Raw genomic sequence first — 17,895 nt, forward strand, 5'->3', positions numbered from 1 at the left:
TATGTATGTATAAACTCTTTATTGTACAAAACACAAAACACAAATATGACACAGGATAGACAGTACAAAGGCGAACTTATCCCTTTAAGGGATTTCTTCCAGCTAACCTTTGAGTAGGTGAAATGTGATGAAGAATGGTAGACAAATATAGCACTTAGTACAACAGTTTATGGGAAAGCCCATAAAAATATAAAAGAGACTAAAACAAAAAATAATAAAATAAAATTGGAATAAAAGGTACATCAAATATAAAGAATATATAACAATATATATAGTAAATAAATATATATTTATATATAGTATCTATAACTAGTTACAAACAAGTCATCCATGTTCCGATAGCCACAGCTTTTTTAACTGCCCCTTGAGCGAGGCAACGGACTGCGATTTCCTTAAGGACGGAAGCAACTCATTCCAAAGTTGAACCGCTCGCACTGCAAAAGATTTACTATACGCACGGGATTTATGATGAGGTGTTGCCAGTGCAAGATTAGAACTAGAACGTAGACGATGGCCACTACCGTCCGCCATAAATTTAAATTTTTGTGAAAGATAAAGAGGAGACGAAGGATTAAACAGAACATTAAATAGGAAAGAAAGAATATGCAGATCCCTGCGACGGCGGATGGGAAGCCACTTGAGTTGACTGCGAAAGAGGGAAACATGGTCGAATTTCTTTAGCCCGAATATAAATCTTATGCACACGTTCTGGAGGCGTTCAAGTTTGTCAAGCAGTTCCTGTCTTAGATCGAGAAAAGAAATATCGGCATAATCGAGAAGAGGAAGTAAAAGAGACTGAGCCAACATAACCTTAGTCTGATGCGGGAGGAAGTTCTGCAGACGCTTGAGGGAATGTAGAGAGGCAAAAATCTTACGACGACCATTTACATGGTACAAGTGAAAGGTTTTTTTGGAGACACATATTTCGTCACTACTTTGAAAAAATCTCGTATCTCATGCTTCTCCTCAAAGTTAAAACGCAGTAAGTCTATATGCATTCCATACATACTTACTACAATTTTCTTTTCATAGACAGACGAAGATACAAGTTTTTTTCAAAGTAGTGACGATATAACATTTTAAGAACAGTAAAAGAGAATTGTTTTAGTACTTATGTGTAGTAATTGTGTTTTTCCAGTCTGATTGTTGCATTTCATTTTTGATATTATTATATTTTTTATAATGTGACTATGGGCTGTTATTTTATTACCCCTGCGCAACGATTTTTTTTTCTACTCTCATATTTTTATTTGCCATTTACAGGGCTGTGCGTGTGCACCATCATTAAAAACCCAACATAATAATGTCACTCCCCTAAAAATACGAAGGAAAAGCTTTCCGCACTACATCTTTGTGCAGTAAACACGCAGTACGCTTTTGGCGCCTTTTAACTTTACGGTTACAATAGTACTTACTCAAATAAAGTGGTTGATAATACAGGGTTGTTGGGTAGTCAAAGGTGTACGAGGTTAAATAAATTTGTAAAAAAACACTCGTTATCATCAACACCATTTTATTTAATACTAGATCAGGCCATTCACACCGCGAAGTGAAGATGAATGCATGGTATTGCACAGTGAGATACACTTCCGGCTCACTCCCGCGTTTAGTCCATGGCGATACAATTTATCACGTGTCAAGTAAGAGGTCCAGAATTTACAAGTAACTTGCGTTTGAATTATTGATGAGATTACCGTTACAGTTGCGGTATATAATATACATTTTACTTTATGTTACTTATTATATATAAAAAGAAAGAAGACATTTTTGGAAGAAATGTCAAACGTATCTCGAATTCTGGATACCAATGTAAATACTTTCGTACTGTCCGCCTAAAGCGTCACACACTACATATTTGTAACTGATGAGTGATGACAGGGACCTAACTATATGTGAGATCACTGCATCTCACTTCTACGTATTGCTGCGTCCTTGTCGCCAATGCTAAAGTAATGGGTAAGTGAATCTAATTTTGTACTAACTTGCAGTGTGAAAATACCACTAATCTCTGATATGATATCTACAAAAACAAATGACATTATTTTTATGAAAACATGAAGAATATATGTATTAGCATTGTTACACCAGACCCTTTAGCACAACTTGCCTTGTCGCGCGCGAGTCCATACATCAAGCGCGACATCAAGTATGGACTCGCGCGCGACAAGGCAAGTTGTGCTAAAGGGTCTGGTGTGCTAGTAGCAGAACTAGCTTAAAAACAGAAGTTGTAGCTAAGTACAAAAGTGACATATTCTATCGCCATCGAACGCCACGCGGCCGCGAGCCCTCTGAATGTCGATGAGATCACATGCACCTCAAGAACGGAATACAATTTCAAAAGTCGCTAGCGTCCACTCCAAATTCATTCACACTGGAGGTCATTGAACCTTGTACAGTCAGCAAAAACTTCTGCCAACTGCCCTAAACGCTCCCGTAATTTTTATTAGTTTTTCTATACAATTTTTATTTTAATTTACTTATATATTCAGGGAAATACTTACATCTAAATACACTTAAACCTATACGGGACCATTTACAATCCTTACTTCGTCAGTCTACTCTAAATGATCAAATAACTTCAGTGCAAATCAAATTGGAACAGACAATATTATGTACTATCATTAGTTTTTTTATATTAGTTTCAAATAAATTGATATAAAAATAGCTTAAATCTAAAAGCGCACTATTTACTGCTAGGAATACAATTAAATTATTCTGATATAAAGTAACAAATCTATCCAAGTCTTATTTAAAGGCCAGTGCCTTGAGTAAGCGTATTCGTTGGACTAACTACGATGAACTATTTCTAAATCATGAAAATACCCGCCTATTTCAATTACATTATATAATACATTCAGAACTGAATTCACTAAAGCCTCGTTTACACGTGGCGAGTACTGGTGCCAGTTGGCTCAAGCACTCGACAAGTGTAAGCGGAGCATAATTTTCACAAATTCGTAAGCTTTTCAATTGCATTTTACAGTCCAAATGGCGAGGGCACTATTTTTTTGAATATTTAACACAAAATGAAATAATGTTCATATTATACAAAAGAATAATAAAGAGAAAATTACATCCACGCCTATGCGCTCTCGATTAGGGTGATCAAATGTGGCGAAAGATAATTTATCGTGAAAATATATTGTCTCAAACCAGTCCACAATTATTGCTGAATAATGCCCAAAAAAAAAATAGATTTTATAGAGAATTATGGATCGTAAATTGAGATTGATATTAGACAGCAACAAATATTTTTCAATAAGTTTTTAATAATAGGACACAAGAATAAATAAACATGCAAGGACTGGTTTGCTTCCACTGGACTTTCAGTTTTTTCATATTGTTGTTTGAAGTTAGTAAAGTTGACGTTAAGGTGTGTCCAGATAATTATTATCTTGTAATTAATCTGAACATTCCCCACACATCTACATAAAGAGTATGCACTAATTTATCGCTGCCCAGTACAAATATAGATCTCGATTGGCGATTGGCAAACAAATACATGTTAAATAAAATCAGTCAAACTAGTTGGGTTATAAAACATTAACAACCCAACCAATAGCACGCATAGAATAAATTTCCGCCGCATTTACACCAGTCAACTTGATTTGAAAAAGTAAGTTGACCCGTGTAAACGAGCCTTTAGTGCCAGCCACTCGCCAATCGGTTGCAGTCTTTGGTTAAATCGTGGGCTCAACTACCAATATTTCAATTTCTTACAAATCTTATGCGAAGAGCCGCGTCAGTCGAGTGAAACTACAAATAAATTAGAAGAATCAAACTATTTACAAAATAAACCAATCGTTAGATTAAAACAATGAAAAGATCCTTACATATTCAATTTGATTTGAATAGTGATTGTTTTTCGAAACTAAAAGTATTAAAACTCGGCATTACAAAAAAAATATTCGATACATTTTTGATTAGCGAAGCGCCTTCCTATAATTTTGATTGAAAATGATTGTTGCAATGCATTTATGTATATACACTTATTATAACGAAATACGCACACAACTTTACAGTACCCTCTACTTTGATATTCATACGAAAATTTAAACTCACGTTACTTTAAGTGTAAGTCGTACTTAAGATTTCTATTGTTGCTATTATCTTAGGATTTTATTTTTACATAAGGTATGTAAAATGCTGGAATGTTTAAATGTTTAAACACTGTTGTGTCAGCAGCACTGCCAACTGATTTACAAATTAGAATAATCTATTTTTTATTAGGAACAATATTAGATATTCTCATTACCTATATTATCGATGGTTAAATCAAATTGTTGATTATTCGTAGAGACAAGAGCTACGAAAACTTCGTACAGATTTTCATAACTTCTTTACTGATATGATACACCATTGCAGAGCAATTTTAGTCTTGTTGATCTTTTTTTAGACATAGCAACAAGTATCATTGACAACAGCAGACGAAAACAGAACAGACTTAGACAAATCAAACAGCAGGGCTAGCACATGATTGCCGCGAGAGTATGTCGCCGCGAGATATAGACTACCCGTCCTTGTGCCATTAATACAATTACAGACATACTCTCGAGGCAATCATGTGCTAACCCTGCTGCAGATATTCTATAAACAGTATGTTAGATTCGTTATAGGTACTGTTCTGAAAAGTGTAAAAATACTGTACAATTTACAGTTTGGTACTAACCTTATGGTGTATTCGGATAAATACCGACACTTTCCTTACAAGATATGTTGACATAAAGTGTTAGTTTCATGTATCACACAGCTCGTTAAGAAGCGTATTTGTATCGTGGGTAGCCATTTTCATTTTAAATTCATTCCTAAAGTAAAATTATAGCTAGGAAACGAATTTCCACGAAATACGCTGTTAGTAAGCTGGCTAACACATTAGTAGTATTAGTAGTCATGCAAAAACGGGAGTTAATCTTCAAAATGTCTGATGGGAATAACAAAGGTCAATCGTGTAGGATTTTTGTGCTTGTCTTGTTGTCAATGAAGCCCTTGGTCTGTGGTTGGTCGTCATAATGAGCGCTAGAAATTTAACGCTACCTTTTAGGCACTGGTCCTACCAAATGCGAGTAAGCGATGAGCTATCAACAATAGAAACGAACAAAAGATAGTCGCCCCCGTGTAAATAAAAGAGACGCGATGATAGCGCGAGCTTCGTCGCCGAGCGGTGAACTGTAAATCGCTCGCTCTCTCTTTTATTTACACGGGAGTGACTATCTTTTGTTCGTTTCTATCGCTGATAGCTCATCGCTTACTCGCCTTTGGTGGACCAGTGCGCAAGTCTATCTACACCAAGTGCTACGTTAAGTATGGCACGGCCATACATTTTCTATAGACTTGGACTTTTGTAAATAATTACAAGTGTTTTAAGAACTAGCTTACAAGCTAGAAGTCAATTCAGACAGCTAACGAATAAGTTCCCTAAAATGTCGATACGACACAAAAATACGTAATAATGCTTACGCGGTCACTACAGCAGTTACCTATAGTCCGTTACATACGGATCTTAAAATGTAAACAAAAAGACAAATCGCATTCTTTTACGCAGATGTTTGCTTAATCGGTTTTTATCGTATTTTTTCGGCAATGTTCGTATTTGTCATGCTATTTCAAGCAGCGTCAGTACTTTTTGTACTAAGACTGGCTGAAATAGCTTGACATCTTCGTGCGTTTCCGTGAAAATACGATAGAAAAACATTTTGCACTACATTTGTACATATGGTCTAATTAGCAAGTCACTTCCTTAAATATATTATAGGATCCATATGTAATAAACTACAATTCGGTATTGAAAACGGTCTTCTAAAATTCTGCTAAACTACCAATGAAACGACATAACAAAATTGTCAACAATAACATTTACAAACTGGCTCACTTGTGTACTGATTTGTGAGTTACGAGCCGAGGTATTCAGGGAGCTTATTAAAATACTATTGTAATTGAAGATTTGTGAATATATTTCTTCGGTTTTGAAGCTAAACAAATTAAAAATTGCGACTAAAGTCTCAAAGTATAAGAAAAGATAGATGGCGCTGCTATCGCAGGTACATAAGGGTTTGGCAATCTCTTAGCCTTCTGGGGTCTCAATCTTTAACTTGTTTACTTTTAGTCGAGTACCTAGATTAAATATATGATATCTGTCTTGTTTTACTGCGATGACAGCCTAGGAACAAGGTATTAAACACGTGACCTCTCCGAACCGCCAACCTGACCCATATGTGGGGGGCACCGAAACAGTGCACGTGTAACAGTATTTAGTTGCCGTACGCAAGCGGAGCGGAGCAAACGTAACTGAGAAGTCACTAGTTGATGAAACGGGGTTTTTGAATACCTCAAAAAGAAACCTGAATACCTCAGCAGAGTACACAAGTGGCAGTATCCTATTCGTCAGCGTGGAGCCTGGTGTCGGGTCTGCTGGAGGGCGTCTTGGTGGGCGGCGGGGGGCTCTTCTGGTCGGACTGCGGCGGCGTGGGCGGGTAGATGTCGCCGGGGATGGCTGCGGGGATGTGCGTGGAGGCGCACGGCTCCTCGGTCGGTGGGTGGATCACTTTGTCCTGGAAAAGGATAATAGTGTTATTAATAAACGTCTGTGGAATTAGCCGATAATATTGTAATGAGTTTCGTATAAGATAAAAGTGCCGGTGCCCGACGCGTAATGGCTAATAGACACCCTTCGTCACATTTATTTACGATTATTTAATACTGAAACTGACACCTACTGGCACTGGCTGGTGCTTTTACCTTTAGAATAGAATAGAAAAACGTTTATTGCAGAAACCATCATACAGCATCACATACATTCAAAAAAAAGAGAGAAAAAGAGAGATCTTATGAACTAAATACTTAAAACTAAATTGCTTATTACAATACAACAAAAGATGCTGATGCTGCAGATAGAGGCCACAAAAGGACTCCACTCAGCATATGCTCCAGCGCTGGTCTTCCGTGAAGCCCAGGAACTAAGAAGATAGCTCAGAAAACTAAAGGCAGTGTCAATATAAGGAACAAAAAAAAAGTAATTTGATTAAAATAAGGAAGTGGATAGTAATTATTTGAATAATATATAAACAGGTCTGTGAATGTATTAAATATAATATAAAGTGAAATATATAAATATTACGTAGTTGATAAATAGACATCATATTTTAAACAACCTTTCACCTCTGATCCTTCGTCTGTGTCTGTCAAAAAATTGTCATAAAACAATTAACTTTGATATATTATTTTAAAGTCCAAAGCCTTATGTTGGGATCCTTATCAACCACAGACGAAGGGTTAAACGGGCTAATTGATGTCGGGCAACAGGGATGTACGTAGATTTCCACACAAATTTGGCCAATGCTCATTCGCTCGGTAACAGACCGCTTTACACGCAACCTATCCAGACGCTTTTTTCCTCTTATTGTTTACTTTACAACGAAGATAATAAATCCTAAATAATTTTAACGCTCAATACACGATTAAGTCACACCTCGGACACTGGCGATCAAATATATGAAGGAGGCGCTTTCAGCGGGGAGCGGGAGTGGCCATACTGTACGATAGTACTCTTTATTATACTGTGATTAAGTCCCATTAAAGTAATGAATAAATGTAAGTGTGTACGGGAAAACGTCCCACTTTGTCGATTTGTCATGCAGTTTATTCATATAAGGATCTCGCCTTAATGGTAACCAACAAAGTAGGACAATTTACTAAACACAATCACAAATGTTATATCTTTTAAACATAATAATTGAGGCTCGTTGTCATGTCACCCGTCAGGAGCGAAATATATTTATTAATTATGGTAGTTATCGCTGCATGAGTTAATTTGTACAAGATGGGATGTGGTTACTGGTATCCTGCTTCATATCAGCTGAGCTGTGAGGTCCGCTTAGTAATTATTAGATGAAAACAAATAATATATGAAACTGTTCTTTTTAACCGTTCATTAATAGATACTTAATTGCGATTTCTTACATGCTATTAATGTTCTCACATACCCACCGCAAATATAAATATAACAAACTACCACCAAAAAACAAACTCAACACGTGTTTCACCTCTCTACGCATCGATCTAAACTACCTAGATGCACCATCATGGCTTAGAATGTGTCCGCAGCAAATTGTGCTTGAAAATGTTCTAAGCACAATTGGGCGGTCAGTAGCGCTTCATCCGCCGTGTCGGCAACATGCCTAAGTGCTCCGTAAAAAAGTGCAAAAATAACACCTTATATACGTTAAAAAAGGATGACGTATCGTATTTCCGGTAAGTAATTGTTAATAATTTTATAATGTTATGCATTTGTGGCCAAAATGGCTTCCTAACTTACTAAAAACATTTATTTTCTAGAATAATTAAAGTAAATTCCTTGATTTGGTCTTACGCAGTTTGTCTCTTTCTCTCGCGCTATACTAGTAATGAGCGGACGGCGACAAAAGATGGATGAAGTGGAACATAGTTAAAAATGGAATGATGGAGTCGCTAATTTATATTTTTTGTAAAAGAAGCCTATTTCATATTATTAGTGTATGTATTTATTTATTATTATGGACCAATAAGTCTGAAATAAATGATTTCAATTCAATAATATTAATACATATCTTATAAATTACTTTAATTATAAAAAGAAACAACCCGGGAATAGCAAATTCGTTTTTAAGTAATAAAAAAGGTTTTTATTCCAGATTCCCAAAACAAGACGTTGAAAGGGAAAAATGGCGCAAGATTATAGCTGAGGAGCGGAGAGAAGATTTACCCACACAAAGCTTTGAAAGAAATTACGTAGAATAATAAATTAATGTCATCATTCAATTCTTCTTTGTTTTAATAGCTACTTAATTCATATTCTCCAAGTGCACCATCCCTCACACACACCACATACAATCCCTCAACTGTTTACCTTCACATAATCGCTACACATACACTCACTACACGCACACGCACACATATGTTATATATATTAGACGACCGGTCTGGCTCAGTTGGTAGTGACCCTGCCTGCTAAGCCGCGGTCCTGGGTTTGAATCCCGGTAAGGGCATTTATTTGTGTGATGAGCACAGATATTTGTTCCTGAGTCATGGATGTATCCTATGTATATAAGTATGTATTTATCTATTTAAGTATGTATATCGTCGCTTAGCACCCATAGTACAAGCTTTGTTTAGTTTGGGGCTAAGTTGATCTGTGTAAGGTGTCCCCAATATCTATTTATTTATTTATAAACATACATACACACACACACACACACACACATATATATATATATATATGTGTCAACTTAGCTTAGTTATATATATATATATATATATATATATATATATAGATATATATATATATATTTAAACAGTTTTTCGCAAAAATACCGCAAATTTCCTCATTCTCGCCTTTCATGTCATAGCGCGACTCCCATGATGCCTCTGTCCATCCTCGTTCCCAATTTAAAAATGGCGTTCAGATTGTTGCAGCGCGAAAGAAATTAAACTTATGTTGGTTGCAATAAGACGTAGATTTGTTTAAAAATATGCACACCTGCGATCTGCGGTCATAAAATTTTATGGCTTTCGCGATGATCACATTCATTAATGTCATAACCGCCAATTGCTTGCATTTGAAATTGAACTCTAAGTACTAAAAAATAACGTTGTTTTTGTAAAAAAATTAAAGTAGTTTTTACTACATTGCGAAGTTTTCGTTTGTCAACTAGACGCACACATTTGCAACTAAGCGATCGGACACTTTTGAGTGTCGAATTTGTAGGCGATAGTGTATCTAGGGAAGTTTAAATCGATGTCTCTACGAGACTCAGGAGACGCTGGAGATGTCGTTCCACACATTTGAGGTTAGGATGGAGTAGCCGGCTCACACAGAGCGACGCACGTCACGAGGCAAATTGCTCGGCCGAGGCACGTAAGCGCCTCGCTCTGTGTGGATCTGGCTATTGCGTAGCACATTAACACGAGGCGACACACGAGGTACTCACAAACATGTCTAGGGTGACGTTGTGCGACTGTATGCGGTGGGACTCGTCCACGTTGAGGTCGGGACAGATGAGGTCGAGCCCCGCCGCGCGCTGCAGGAACTCGCCGTCGCCGCCGCGCACGGCGCAGACGGCGCCCTCGGCCTTCACCACGGCCACGGACGGCGCCAGCCACCGGTAGCACGGCTCTAGCACTTCCCACGTCCAGCCTGGAATTGAGGATTCTATGTTTAAAAATAAAATAAATATTCGGGGACATCTTACAGTACAGATCAACCTAGCCACAAACTAAGAAAAGCGTGTACTATGGGTGCTAGGTGACGCACGTAGGGGAGGCTATGAGTTGCAATGTCTTTTTCAGAAAAAGTAACCCCTGTTGACACAGAGAAATGAAAAGACGTTCCTCCTCAGCTTTTCCGTTAAGTGAGATGGTGATATTTTATAATTGCAATCAATTAATTTTCTATATGTTATGGGCTTTGTTGGTGACAATTTCAATTCATGTCGGAGCGCTTAGCTAAATTGACAATCGTAAAATAGATTAGACTTCTAAATTGCAATAGAAAAAGTGAATTATATGCTTTAACAGAGCCCAGCGAAAATTTCTAGCATAGCGGCCTTATAAAAACTACATCGATAAACAACCCCAATTAAAATCCATGTAATATGGTCGTAAGTACAGCCAGGTGCAAAAAGGATATAATATTAACTACATTGAACTTGAAAAAAACATTTTAACAATGAAATCGAGGGCCCCTTTCATATAAAAGTAATGATATGTAGGACGTGCGTGACACTGCCCGTCACGTCACAAGTAGTACAGAACTTTCAACAGTTTCAACTAACCATTGATACACCTTACGCAGTCAGAATAAGGTTTAAAAATTATCAACTAACATTGTTTACAATGTACTTATAGCGGAACTTAAAACTGATCAAATATAAACTTTATATCTGGTCAGTAAAGTTTAGGAATCAGCTGATGTAGGTTAGTAGTGGGTCATTGCATTAATGTTTACAAAAGTGGCGTCGCGAATATTACCATACGTTCCGGAGGCACCTGAGCTTACGCACAACATGTGCTGTTGCATAATGCATAACGCCATCCACAAAAAATACTGCTATCAATGTTCAACATATTTCTGTACCGCCAGCATCTAAACAGATCTGTTTAGATGCTGGTTAATCCAGTTATGTATTTTTTTTGCATTATACTAGTCACGTGATCAGATAAGATCACTATTGGCTTTGCCTATAAAATATTGTCACTTTTCTAGACTAAGAGTAGTAGGCAGATAGCCTGGAGAGAATAATTAAGACGGGCAAAGTTGAAGGCACGGGACCTCAGGCCCCTCCCCCTACTAGATAGTGTGCTCAAATTACTGCACCCATGCGATTAAAACTGCACGAGGCCATGCGCTTGGCGAGGGACAGACGCCTATGGAGGAATCTAGTCTTGAATGAATGAATGAATGAAAGTTTATTCACAAGAACATATGGTGCGTTACAGTAGATGTTATAAAGTAAACTTACATTGGAGATCCTTAATATGCTCTGCCACAGGGCATGTGAAAATTTCCATGTTCACTACATGTCAAAGCTATGTATGTGAATATTAATTGCGTACATGCAATGTCTTCCTTACAAACTAAGAATATTAGACTAAAAACACCGAATGCTTAGTGCTATATAATAAATGTTGAAAGGCATGCATGTTATCGTTACAATTATATTTAAATCATAAATTTATACTTAGTATTGAATGTCAAAGGATGTAAATTACAAATGTTATCAACTAAAACTTATAATTAAAATATTCGTCAATCGTGTAGAAGCATGCATTACGTAATATGTTTTTAAACTTGTTCTTAAACTCGGCATCGGAAAGCGTCTTAATAGCGGCGGGAATGTGATTGAAAATTCTTATACACATATAGTATGCACTTTTTCTTCTTATTTTTAGCTTACATGGTGGTACTGCCATTTGGTATTGTCTGAGTGCTCTATTCATCAAGTTATTAAATGGCGGAAAGAGTTCTAAATTTTGTTTTACAAATACAGCTGCCTCATATATGTACAGACTTTGAAGGGTAAGGAGTTTCGATTCAGCATTTCGATTCTTCAACAGAATGACATGATGTCACGATCCTCACAGCATTGAGGGAACGACTAAAGAAGAAGGCTAAGAGTATGCGCCCACGGGCGACTTATTTGTCTCTTGAGTGTGTTTCTATGAAAAGTTGCGTCGCTACGTGGGCGCACTTTCATACTAGCCCATAGTCCGATGGTGTGAGAGACAAAAAAGTCGCCCGCGGGCGCATACCCTTAGGGTTTCAAAAATCTGTAGTCCAATATCAATACAAGTCACACAACCGTAAATTGTGACGCCAAAATTATTTGTCGTAAGGTATGACTACGTATTAGCCCTGAAATTGAGTTGATAATTTATAAAACAACATCAACTCACCCGACACTCTGATCGCCAGCTCCCTGTCGAAGGCGTGCGCGATGGCCGCCGCCGCCACCACGCTGTACGAGAACTGGTTCACATCCACGTGCAGCACTGCCAGGTCGATCAGCTGCCCGCACACCACAAACTCCAGCGAACTGTACTGGGGAAACACGAACGTGTAGCCTCTTAGCGCATTCGCCCCGCAGTCAGTCTCGCTTATCAATCTCCGCTTAGCACTTCTCCCTTCGCTAGCTAACTGCATGTACACGTTTAACCAGCTGTTGATAGTTATAGGTGTGATGTTCCAGGATAATATTTTGAGTATGAGGAGCTCTTCGAGCAAGATTTCGTCGGTGGTGCAAGCGCCGTCGGTGACGTAGGCGAACTCGCCGATTTTCGGTGGGTACACTTCTTCGACTTTTGCGGCGATGAAGAGGCAGGTGATACCTGGAATTTTTGAAAAGTTAAAAGAGTTCTGTAGATGATACCATTAAAAATAGCAAGTTGTGTTTGAATAAAACATTCCCCTTTTGATCGATAGCTTGCCGAGCTATCGTAGGACGCCAAGTAAGAATCATTGTCGCTAAATGCGACGTTACAGTAGAACACTTTTGGAACTATTAACACATTCAATCTTAAAGAATAGGTAATAATGACACTGGCAGTAGTTTTAAGACTGTCTAATCAGATTATATTGGTGGTCGTTTTTATAAGTCTGCTTCGAACGACATACACGCGCTTTCATTTGTCTGTAGTCAATCGAAGACGAAGCCATATTTTTCTCTTTTGAGCGGAGTGGGACACACCATTGGCTCTGCGCAATAAGTTCTGACAGCCAAGTCATGTGAGGCCCCAAGTTTCTCAAGACAAAAATACTAACCAATGAGCTGCAACCGTCCCTTCTGCACGTCGTCCGTGTTGGAGAGATACCGGTCCACGTAGTCCACTGTCAGGTGGAACGTCTCCCGGTGTAGTTTGTATACTTCGCACACCTGCACAAAAAACAACCCTGTACGTCTTAGAACGTGTAATGATTATATTTGGCTATTTTCGGGGTTGCTATAAGAGTTGTTTGTTATACAAGGGGGCAAAGTTGTATTTTAACGCAGAGTGTGGAATTGAAAAACGAAACAGAGAAAGGATTTGTACTAGTGGGGGGAAAATACATTTGATGCTGACTATACTACACGTGGTTTATTATCATCCTTAAACGCAAGTGAAAGAAAAATAGTGCAGATAATGTTAATCTCCTACCCCTTTTTACTGTGTATTTAACACAGGAAAAGGGAATGTACAAGTTTCTAATGGGGTGGCAACGCGCATGTGACACTTTTTGAGTTGCAGGCGTCCATAGGTTACGGTGACCGCTTTCCATCAGGCGGGCCGTACGCTGGTTTGCCACCGACGTAGTATAAAAAAATCTACAAATACTTTGGTACACGAATGAATGATATCATTATTAGGTTTTCTGTTATACCGATTGAGTGCGTTGGTGTATAAGACAAACAGTATTAGGCCTGACATGGTTGGCCAATATGATTTAGTGATAAATCATTCGCAGAAAAAATAATCAAAGCACAGATCGTTAAGAATTTTAAGGAAATAATTATTTATGTGTGCATAAATTCAGATATGTGTGTGAACCAATTCAACACATCAATCAAATATCGCCATGCAAGGCAACTCGCATGCGAGTTTAATTGGCGTCTAATAGAGCCTTAACTGGCGTTTACAAACATAAAATAGGATTGTGATCATCAAATTTGATTGATTGTCAAATTCTATGAAATTGGCCTAGGTTCTAAATTATTACGGAAGGATTTTTTATTTGTGTCGAAAAACTTCTTAATGATCTAAAAAAAAACCAGCCAAGAGCGTGTCGGGCCACGCTCAGTGTAGGGTTCCGTAGTTTTCCATATTTTTCTCAAAAACTACTGAACCTATCAAAATAATTTTCCTAGAAAGTATTTATAATGTTCTACTTTTTTGATTTTTTTCATATTTTTTAAACATATGGTTCAAAAGTTAGAGGGGGGGGGACGCACTTTTTTTTCCTTTAGGAGCGATTATTTCCGAAAATATTAATATTATCAAGAAACTATCTTAGTAAACCCGTATTAATTTTTTAATACCTATCTAACAATATATCATACGTTGGGGTTGGAATAAAAAAAAAAAAATCAGCCCCCACATTACATGTAGGGGGGGTACCCTAATAAAACATTTTTTTCCATTTTTTATTTTTGCACTTTGTTGGCGTGATTGATATACATATTGGTACCAAATTTCAGCTTTCTAGTGCTAACGGTTACTGAGATTATTCGCGGACGGACGGACGGACGGACAGACAGACATGGCGAAACTATAAGGGTTCCTAGTTGACTACGGAACCCTAAAAATGTAAGGATCATCGGAATCCGGTTAAGAACTATGCCTCCCAAATTTTATTTTCAACGGTAACACTAAAATACAAAAAAAACATACTTGAATGTAAAGGACAGCACAGAAGCCACCAGTTTATTGGGGAGAAGCGTAAATGCAACTATGTTTCTTTCAATGTAGCCAACAAGATTGTAGTATTTGTAATGTAGAACATACATAAGAAAACGTACATAGAAATATAAACTGCGTGGAATTAATTACGGTTGCTTTATTCCTTGGCCTGCCCACTCCAACACAATTCAATCTTTTTAATTTAAGATTAGCAGTTCAGTTCATAAATGCATGCATGTTTCTTAAAAATAAACAGATATTTTTTTTACCCGCTGGTCAATCCACTTGTAGGTTACCGTGGGTGGTTTTTTACATTCGTCGACGTAAAATTCAAACAGACACATAGCCGCCCACAGCCATACTTTAACGACTTCCCAACGATAGCGCCATCCACCCAGCTTACGTTACGAGTGACCTAGGTACATCGTACCCTAGATGTACGGGGCGACCTACTTGGGCCGATAAGCGGGAATGTTTCTAATCGCCTGGTGTACTTTCCTGCTTTCACTGCTTGCTACAAACTACAAGTACAATGCAATAAGGCTACAGGCGATTAGTCTGTGCTGTTCTCGAACATATTCGCTCTATATTGTCGTGTCCAATATCGGAGTAAAGTCTAGCATCTTTTATGAACAGATGCTAGACTTTACTAGTATTCGATATTGTGATGTAAGCAAGGAGGTCCTAGGCGCCATCAGACATAAGAGTAGATTAAACTGGATCGAAATAGTATCGAACACTGTTAGGGACCGGCCACATCAGAGCGTCGCGTGTCTCGGGGCGCGCAACGGACGTCTGCGCCACGCCGCCTCAGTGTAATTCAAAAAACGTCTCCTCAGTACATTTTGTATAGGATGGACGTAAGACGCGCCGCCAAGCCGCCGCCGGCGCGCCCCGAGACACGCAACGCTTAAGTGGGAACGCTGGCTTACGCTGATATTTATTTATTTATTGCACAAAAATACACAAAAATGTACAAATGGCGGACTTAATGCCAAAATGCATATATGTTTAGACCGTATATCATAGATTACGGAAGGCTTCCTTTCTTTTCTAGGGCGGTTTTTAGCAATGTTTAGATGCCTAAGACCGGACAAGCAAGCACGGTCGCGTAATAAACGATATCAGGCTGTCTTTTTCGCATGATTTGGACGCAACCGATGCGATAAAGTTTATCAAACTAGTATGTTACGCCCGCTACTTCAGAACTAACCCCAAGATATATTGAAATTGAATTGAAATTATTTATTTCCGGAAATACATTCCATAGATTATTACTAATATTAACATAATAAATTAAATTAAAATTAATAAAACTAAAACTAAATTAATCTAGTAGGACCTGCGGTTTCGGGTCACCCCGACCCCGATCCCACAGGCCTGTGGTAGGCCCTCCAGCGCTCGTGCAGCGGGCTGGCGTCCCACTCTCTCGCCGCGGACAGAAGCGTGTTGGAGGAGGCGAAAATTGCCTTTCTGGCGGTGGCGCTCCTCATGCGCAGTAGCGCGTCCCAGCCCGGCGCGCGCCCCTCCGCGAACGCGCCACGCGTTGTTGTATTGCACGCGCAGGTCTCTCACCGCCGCGTAGGTGTAGTCGGACCATAACTCGACAGTGTACACGCGTCTACAAAAACTGAGGAACAGCTGTCTTTTTACGCAGTCACTACATTTGGCGAATCTTCTAGCCAACATGTTTGCCCTTACTGCGGTTGCTCGCCTCTGCCTTTCTATGTCCTCCTGGTCTTTTAAACTGGACAATAAGTTGTGGCCAAGATATTTGACTTCGTGTACTCTCCGCAATTGAACTCCATCAAGCAAAAGAGGTGGTACATGTGTGGGCATATGTTCTGCCTCCATGAGCATAAATTCAGACTTGTCCGGATTGTATCTCATGTTATGCTGACTGGCGTATCTCTCGCATTCTGCGAGTAACTTACGCATAGCTCCCACAGATGGTGCTAGTAGGACCATATCGTCTGCATATGCGATGTGATTTATCATTTGCCCATTGATGGAGCAGCCAACCTCGGTACTGGTCAAAGCCTGCGACAGCCCATCCATGTACACGCTGAAGAGAGCCGGAGACATACTGCCTCCTTGTCTCACGCCACAGTTTAGCCCGCTGGCATGGACAGAGTTGACTTCCATCTTACTACGTTCTTCTGCTGGGAATACCACTTCTCCAATATCTTAATAATTGGCGTGGGCGCTTTCCGTTGGTTCCACAGCAATTGGTGGTCAACTCTGTCAAAAGCTTTGCTGAGGTCGAGGAAGCAGGCGTACACGGGTGTCTTTCTAGCTTTGTAGTAGCTGTTTAAAGGCATATACAGATGAAACCGGGAAGAAGAGCCTTGAAGACATTATGAAGATCTTCAAGGAGTATAAGGACCGAATTCCGGAGTTTGTGGCGACAGATATCTCCATCATTCCGTCGTGCGATCCGGATGACGTCAACGTTCGCAGCTTGTTAAGGGAAATCGTGGCCCTAAAAACAAGTTTAGCTGTAGTTATTACTAGGTTTGAAACCAGCTTGCAAACAATCGCCGAGTTACGTGACGAAATTAGTTGTTTACGTAATGCTCCTGCTCGGTCAGCGGTTTCGACGTCCGATCATCGACCTGACAACACTAGTGTCGAGTCAGGTAGTTTGCGCGTTGACACAATTAAAAATGTCGCACGCGCCGCTCCGCCGCCCGCGCGCCCCCCGCGCGTGCGGCCGCCTCCCCCCTCACGTCGAGCTCACGTCAGCGGGCATATGCTGATGTAGTCGCCCTAGCCGGTCAACGCAACGCCGCAGCGAACCAGGTCAGCGCACCTGCAAAGGTGTGTGAAGAACGGGCTCCAATCAAGGAGAAGTCCTCCCGTGCCGATGTGGATAAGGAGGGGTTCACACTGGTGCAAAGGAAGAGCAAGGCGCGTAGGGCGCCTCGTAAGACTCTGTGTGGTACCGCGGAGCCGATTACTTCTGGTCTGCGAGTTGCTACACCGAGTAAA

At 39.4% G+C, this 17,895-nt stretch overlaps 1 protein-coding gene and 1 long non-coding RNA gene across 2 annotated transcripts in view; both read right to left on the reverse strand.

The window, feature by feature from the left end:
- Nucleotides 1–1,496: 1,496 nt before the first annotated feature.
- Nucleotides 1,497–3,108, reverse strand: LOC125225424. The gene is made up of 2 exons (XR_007176985.1): nt 2,209–3,108; nt 1,497–2,091 (listed from the first exon to the last, which is right to left on the reverse strand). It is a non-coding gene; the product is annotated as an uncharacterized LOC125225424 (long non-coding RNA).
- Nucleotides 3,109–5,243: 2,135 nt separating this feature from the next.
- The window catches only part of LOC125225825 (G1/S-specific cyclin-E), a 29,664-nt gene continuing 17,012 nt past the window's right edge, over nt 5,244–17,895 (reverse strand). The window contains exons 6-9 of the mRNA XM_048129683.1: nt 13,292–13,403; nt 12,427–12,858; nt 9,963–10,168; nt 5,244–6,548 (exon numbers count right to left, since the gene is read on the reverse strand). Of these exons, the coding sequence (XP_047985640.1) occupies nt 6,375–6,548; nt 9,963–10,168; nt 12,427–12,858; nt 13,292–13,403 (924 nt within the window). The 3' untranslated portion in view covers nt 5,244–6,374. The remainder of the gene's footprint in view (nt 6,549–9,962; nt 10,169–12,426; nt 12,859–13,291; nt 13,404–17,895) is intronic.

Source organism: Leguminivora glycinivorella, chromosome 4 (assembly GCF_023078275.1).
Source record: "Leguminivora glycinivorella isolate SPB_JAAS2020 chromosome 4, LegGlyc_1.1, whole genome shotgun sequence".
Taxonomy (NCBI): Eukaryota; Metazoa; Arthropoda; class Insecta; order Lepidoptera; family Tortricidae; genus Leguminivora; species Leguminivora glycinivorella.